The sequence below is a fragment of the Lagenorhynchus albirostris genome, chromosome 4 (genome assembly GCF_949774975.1).
Source record: "Lagenorhynchus albirostris chromosome 4, mLagAlb1.1, whole genome shotgun sequence".
In the NCBI taxonomy this organism is placed as follows: Eukaryota; Metazoa; Chordata; class Mammalia; order Artiodactyla; family Delphinidae; genus Lagenorhynchus; species Lagenorhynchus albirostris.
In genome coordinates this window covers 87329845-87337348 of record NC_083098.1, presented here as the reverse complement: position 1 = coordinate 87337348, position 7504 = coordinate 87329845, and the positions used below count along the sequence as shown (strand labels likewise).

Genomic DNA, 7504 nt, shown 5'->3' with positions numbered 1-7504 from the left:
GGATGGGATAGGGAGGGTGGGTGACACAAGAGGGAGGGGATATGGGGATATATGTATAAGTATAGTTGATTCACTTTGTTATATAGCAGCAACTAACACAACAATGTAAAGCAATTATACTCCAATAAAGATGTTTAAAAAAAAAATTCCAATGCCTTCTGATTTAAATGTGAACTTTTTTCCTTCTTTGGAGGCTATTAGGATCTTTGTCCTTGATGTTTTGACTGTTCATGATAATATGACCAGTTATGATTTCTTCTTTTTTTAATCTATAGTTTTGATCTTTTTCAGTCTGGAATATGAAGTCCTTCATTTAGGAAATATTCTTATATTATTTCTTTGATAATTTCTTTCTGTTTTCTTTTTCTAGAACTCATATTAATTGAACCACCTAGATTGAACTATTGAATTTCTTAACCTCCTTTTTTCTTCCCCCTGTTGTCTCTTTGTTTTTTGTTTAACTCTGGGATACTTCCTCAACTGCTTCATTCTACCCATACACAAGCTTAAAAATTTCCTGTTATATTTTATTTTCTATGAGGTCTTTCTCATTTTCTGAATGCTCCTTTTTTTAGGAAAATCTTTTCTTATTGTGTGGGCTCATTATCTTCTCATATCCTAGACTTTAAGAGTGCTAATTATAGACTTATTTGATATTTTCTTCTCTTTCCTGTATTGGCTCTATGTTTTTCAAGTTCTTTATTTACGTTTGCTTTAGTCTTCAGCATTATATGAGGCTTATTTCAAATGCCTAACCCCCTTGACTATTATTTGATACTGAAAAATGAAGCATTAGGGGCATTTTTTGGAAGCTTCACATACATAGATAGGGCTTCTGATTGGGTGCTTCATTATTGATGATCTGACAAGAGCAGGGTAATCTATTGAGGGTGGGGAGAAGGGGGAGGGACCCTAAAAGTTTCACTATGAATTTTTTTTTTTCTTGTGGTATTCAGTTACTCTAGAGAACAAACTTCTAATCTTCTGCCTGAGAGGTTACACTTGCTTACCCCTGTTCTTGGGGCTGAGCAGAAGAATAGAGTGGGACCTCACTTTTTAAAATTGTAGAATTTCACTTAACCCTTATGTGTACAGTGGCACTTCCTTCTGGTTTTCTGCTCAGCCCAGACCTCCTGCCTCTGCTGCAGATTTTTCATAGAGAACATCTCTAGCTTCCAATGGGTGGGAAAGAGACTGTTGCCTGGCTATTTGGGGCAGAGGAGAGGGATTTCGGTATCTATCTGCTCCCAAAACTGAATTGGAACAAAACTTGTTTACAGCGCCAACTTCATTCTCACTTCCAGAGCTACTGGTTGTCTCTAATTCCTAGGCCCTCCTGAAATTCCATGGCAAGAACCAGCCTATTTTCCACCATAGAGGGACCCTCTTTACTCAGTTAGGTCATTTACAACTTGTCCATCTGCTTTTGATCTACTAAAAGTTTGTTGACATCTTTTCTCCATCATATTATCACCCATTTTCTTTGTCCTTTGTGGTTTATATATTGTTTTATCTTCTTCAGTGGTGTTTTAGGAGGAAGCAGAAATAGAATATGTATTTAATCTACATTGTTTAACCAAAAGTCTTAACTTTGATTTTGACCACCTGCTTTTTAAAAACATTTTAATTTTTTATTCATCTGTTACAAACTTTTATTTATACTGTCTAGTTAAATGTAAAAACATTTTTAAATTGATATGCATATTGAGAATTCTGATATTTAATTTGTATTTTCCCAGTGCGATAAGTTATTGGGGAAAACAAAAACAAAACAACTATTTTGTATTCTCTGTCTACTCATCATCCAGTTGTGTGAGCTTACTCTAAACAGATAAAAGACATTCAATAATAGAGTTACCAAACGGAGAAAAATTAATCTGGGCTAACTGCACCGAAGTCTGGTGTTGGACACTACACAGGAACTCGAAGAAAATAACAAGATCAGGTAACAGAACTAATAATGTTGCTAACATCTGACTTATCCACTGTTCCCCACCATAAACTCCATGAAAAGTAGCCCAGTTCCTTACACTTAAAAACTTTATTGTCCTTCCCTCCTGACTCGCATCAATAGGTTGTTCAGTCTATGGCAAAGTTTTATTTCTTCAGCTGGTAAATGAGTGATTATCCTACTTACTGGAATTTTCTTTCTACTCACTTTGATGCTTTACTATGAAGAACTGCTGTCTTTTCAACCACATAATGTTTTGTGTGAATTCAAGACTGCATACTAATTCCTTTAATGTCAGTGGAAGCAGAGAATTCTCAGTAAAGAAAGTAAAAGAAAGTATTAGTAGTCATAATAACGAGTAGCCACAATGACGATGCTAATCCAATGTTAAACCCATCGGGATGAATTTTTTTGTAGTTAGCTTCTGTGGGTTACACTTTTCTGGGTGTCACAAATCTTGATTGCAAATGTCAGTTCTTTCCATGGTTAGTGACATCAATTAATTGAAAACAAGATGCAGGAACATGCAGATGCTTGTTTTAATGAGTAAACACAGCGTGACCTGTGGTAGGTCTCACTTTGCAAATATTACATATTTTGGGGAAGCCAGACAGAGAACAAGTTTAGACTTGAGGATAGCAAATGTCAGTGAGGCTGAGGAAAAATGTTTGGGTTTTTTTTCCCCCTGACCTGAGAAAGAATTTTCCCACATCTGTAGAATAGAAGGGAATAAATGTATATTGGTCCAGTGATTTAGCATTTCATTATCAGTTTCATTCAATACTTAAAATGTACATGGTGTAAATTCCCCATCAATCCCTTCTATTTCCAGATAGGGATACATTCACTACCTATTGACTGATGACATTCAAATGTGCCAATATTATTCTGACTTCTAAATTTCTAACATATTCCAAAGAATTGTCCTGTGTATCTCAAACACAACAAATCCAAAATTAGTCAAATTACCTATCAATCAAGCTGAATGGTTTTTTTTTCTAAATTCCTCAACTCAGTTGGTTTACCATCTGTTCAGTCACCTAAACCAAAATTTTTAGTTATACTCCATATAGAACAAGCACAGTTCTATACCAGCAGCCAATAAATATTTCTCAAATAAATAAATGAATGGATTTTCAGTGCTTTCTATTCCTTTTCCTCTAACTGATGATTTAGCAAGTTCTGGTTACTCTACTTTGAATCCCCTCTCAAAGCATCCCCTTCCCCTGCCTGCACTATTGTTGCTCTAATATGGGCCCTCAAGTCACTTAATTCTTGTGTCTCTACCATTTAAACCATCTGCATTCCTACAGCATAGATTTGGCTATATATTTGCTTGGTTCAAAAATATGTAATTTCTCTCTTTTGTCTGCAAAACAAAATTCCAGCTTCTCCTCCTGACTCTCCATAATTATTTCTCTTGCCACTTCCCAGACTTATAAACCCTCTTCTAGAGCCATCCTTTTCCCTTTTTGTTCACACGGTGCCATTTCCTGTCTCCCTGCCTTTGATGATATTATTTCCTATCTGGAATGTTCCTTCCCTCTGTTGTCAAGCCTGCTCAAATCCTGCTCATCATTTAGCTCCTAATTTAAACATCTCCCAGGCCTCCAATCCGAATGAAATTTTTACTCCTCAAAGCTTTGGTGATACTCTTAATTCATACTTCTGTTCTAGCTCTCAACACAGTCTGAGCTGATTTTAGTCATCTTTTCAGGTGCCTGCTTCTCTCCGAAGTCTCTCTGAAGTTCCCAGCATGTAGAGAGTGCCTGGCCCACAGCACATGCTACAGAAAGTTTTCAGAATCGGCATCAAATTAAAGCCACGTATGCATTATAATGCGAATTACACATATATTTCAGGCACTAAAGGAACAGAGGTCACTGAAAAATAAGATTTCCACTAGAAAATGAGGCCGCACCCCGAACCTCACCCTCACCACCCCTCTTCGTACCGCCGCTCCTTTCCTTTTCCTTCAGCCTATGCAGACCAAAAGCAGCTTGGGCAGTATTTTACGCCTGTGGTGGCATTCGTTTTCTATTCCTTATTCACTGGGTTTGTGTTTCCCCGTCTCCTCTTTCAGGTGTCTTGAGTGTGGCTCTAAGAGGCCCAGTGCTTAAGATGAGATAAGGTGATGGCTGTGGGCAGGAGGGATTCGGGCTGTGCTTTGGGAGCTTTCATTTCATTCCAGTGCCCCCGAGAGAACATGAGCCCGTCCGGAATGCACGGCCCTCTCCCTCCGGTGCCGTGTTCTCCCTTATGAGAGGAGGGGATTGCAGAGGAAGAAGCAGGCTGCTCTGGGTTCCTCTGCGGACTCCGGGGCTCCGCCCGGTATCAGGTCCTGTGACGCCATGGTGTCATATAAAATGTGCCGACGAAGGGGCCAGCAACCGTGAGAACGTGCTGTGACTATATTTTAATTACACATGGTGAAGATTCCTTGCTAGTTCAGAGAAAGCCACTCTTCAGATTTGCTTTCTGTTCGTGGAGGAGCATTTTACCCAATTAGAGAGAAATGATCAGAGAGGAAAGAGGCCAAGTACCTATCTCGATCTCACTGCAGACCTGCCATAGAAGAAGGTACTGATTAACCTAACAGAGCAGAGTGGTAATAGACTCTGCTCCAGCAGAGTAATATTTTTAAAATTCTTTATTATAAAAATGTTCTATGCTGACTAGAGAGAATTGTAAAGACCCCCACATGTAACCATATCCAGCTTCAACAATTATTAACTTACAGCCAAACTTATTTCATCTATACACTGCTCCCACACTCCCAGCTTCTTTTGAAGCAATTCAGACAACATATTAGTTCATTCATAAGTTTTTTTTTTTTTTTTTTTTTTTACGGTACACGGGCCTCTCACTGTTGTGGCTTCTCCCGTTGCAGAGCACAGGCTCCGGATGCACAGGCTCAGCGGCCATGGCTCACGGGCCCAGCCGCTCCGCGGCATGTGGGATCTTCCCGGACTGGGGCACGAACCCGTGTCCCCTGCCTCGGCAGGCGGACTCTCAACCACTGCGCCACCAGGGAAGCCCCATAAGTATTTTTGAGTTTCATATAGTTATTAGCAGTATTATTAAAAGAGTTCACCTTTGATTAATATACTCCTCATCCTACCACAGAATCCATATTTTGTTGCCTCAAAACTTGAAAAGTATATGAGGCTTCCATAGTACATCGAAAGTGTAAAACTTACATGGAAAGTGGGATTGTGTGAGGTAACTCCATCCCTGTGGTTAATCTATTCTGTACACAGTGGCACCCATGGTGCAGGAACGCCCCTCCTTTGGTCACCTAGTAACTTTTCACTGGTCAACAAGAAGCTGAATAAACTATTATGTTGCAGGAAAGTGCTTGGCTAGCTGACTTGGATCATCTCCTAGAATTTAGAAGAAAAAAAACCACAGCCAAGCTTGAATTTGCTAAACCTTTAGGCTTTGCTGTTAGAAAACATCCCACCTGTGGAGCATAAAATGGATACAGAAGACATAGGCTCAGGTAAACTAGGCCAAATATTGAAGCAGATTTGGAGACAAAACCTGATGCTAAAGCAGGAGCTCCTGGGTGAAGACCATTGTGAAGGGGCTGGCGGGGGCACTTGGATAGCCACAGTGGTCTTTCTGGGTCAAGAACTCAGTGAGGCCCTTCACCAACTCTTGGAACATACTACAGGGACTCTGTGCTCCACCTAACAGCAGCTGTATGTACTGCTTGACAAAGAGAATTATTGTACCTGGAGACAAGGCAAGTATTTCCTTTATTCTTTCTCTAAGAAATATTGAGTAGTCACTGTGAGAGCGCTAAGGAGCGTACAAAAACCAGGATAGAGTTTCTGTCCACAAGGGACTAACAATTTAACATGGGAAATCAGTTAAGGCAATTGCACAATAATGCAAGGGACATTGAAGCTAATTCCATTAGAGACATAAAAATGAAATGCGTTAAGTCTTCAGAAATAGGTGAGATTCCATTTTTAGAGTGGGGAATTTCATTTTAGAGTGGGGAATTTCAACTCCCCATTGAAGGGAGTAAATGCAGTAACTAACCTGAAGCTTAAGGAATGAATTGGATTTATGCAGCCAGAAACTGGGTGCCTTAAAGAGCATTCCAGCAGAGATGTTATTAGTAGGACACAACACTTAGAAGTAGGAAAATATAGGATTAGTGTGAGGCAGGACAAGCAGTTTTTTTCATATTGGAGTATGATACTCTAGTTTTAGACTTATTTGAACTTGAACCTGTTAATTGAAAAAACACTGGGAAGAATGGGATGGGATGGGATATGAAATTAGACCCCCCCACACACGAAGTGGGGTGCAGGTTCTTGGGAATAGGGCCAGTTATGGATGCGAAATACAGCATGGCAGGAAGAACATGGTATCTGACGTCTATGACCTCAGACAACAAGAAGTTACTCTAGATAAGAAGATAGGTGGCATCATCAAATCTAACTCTAAATAATGTAGTGTCAAGGCAAGCAGGCAGGTCTCATCAATCAGGAATGCAGATAACGTTAAGAAATTCAGTCTAGAGGGCAGACTGTGGACATGAGGGAAATCTGTCCAAAGGCAGCATGACCTAGAGATCTCATAGCCAGGAATGGAATCTCTGGAGAGAACTGAATGTGGTCCTAGGCAACACAAATGATCATTCATGGAAAATGATGATGACTCAGTTACCGGAATAGCAGTTCAAAATAAAGACAGAGTCTCAGATACAAGACAAAAAAACAAGTTGTCAGAACTGGAGCCCAATGATAAGGCTAGACTAGTTAAAGGATGATTTACTGATGATTTTGAAAACACTGAGCTATAGGGCCTTAAATTACATATTCTTGAGTTCCGAATTGAATTCTAAAGATTGCAGAGTTGCTAAGCCTGTAAGAAGCCATCAGGTGACCCCAGCTGTGAGGAGAGGAGGAATGAACAAACAGGAAAATAATAAGAAATGGGGATGGAGTGAGAGATTATATCAGATCAGATCATGGTGACGGTTTACACCAGAGCAAAGAGGCTTCACTTGGTTTATTAGTCCTTGAGTAGCCAGGTTCTAATCAGAGAATTGATACAATTAGAGCTATTTTTGAAAGATTCATTTGAAAATTTCCAGTCATCACAAGTCCAGCAGGAGAAGTAGTATAAACCTAATCCAATCATAATAGCAAACAAAGTACCCAATAAAATACAGCATCTGCATCAGCAGAAATAATGTAGCTTTGGTATGCCTGTTACCCAAGTCTCATCTGGAGAGCTCTGCTAAACTTTAGGTGAATAATTATATGTGGATCATTGATAAACTGCATAGTACATCCAAAGAAGTAAAACAATTCTCAGAGTCATACCAAATGAGGAATGACTGAGGGAGATATTGGCTTCAGTTGAATGGCATCTTATGGATGGGGGTCATGATACCTTTCTGCAAATACGCAAAGCATTTTCACAAGCAAGAGGGATTAGATTTAGTCTTTTCTACTATGTTAAAAAGCAATTTATCCCCAACTTCTAGATGTGTTAAAAGAATTACAGTTGTGCAAATGACTTCTTCAGAAG

The 7504-nt window shown here is 39.5% G+C and overlaps 1 protein-coding gene across 1 annotated transcript in view; it reads left to right on the top strand.

Annotated features, from left to right (window-relative positions):
* The first annotated feature begins 5428 nt into the window (after window positions 1–5428).
* Window positions 5429–7504, top strand: part of DTHD1 (death domain containing 1) — a 70337-nt gene continuing 68261 nt past the window's right edge. The window contains 1 exon segment of the mRNA XM_060147049.1: window positions 5429–5699. Within this exon segment, the coding sequence (XP_060003032.1) occupies window positions 5429–5699 (271 nt within the window).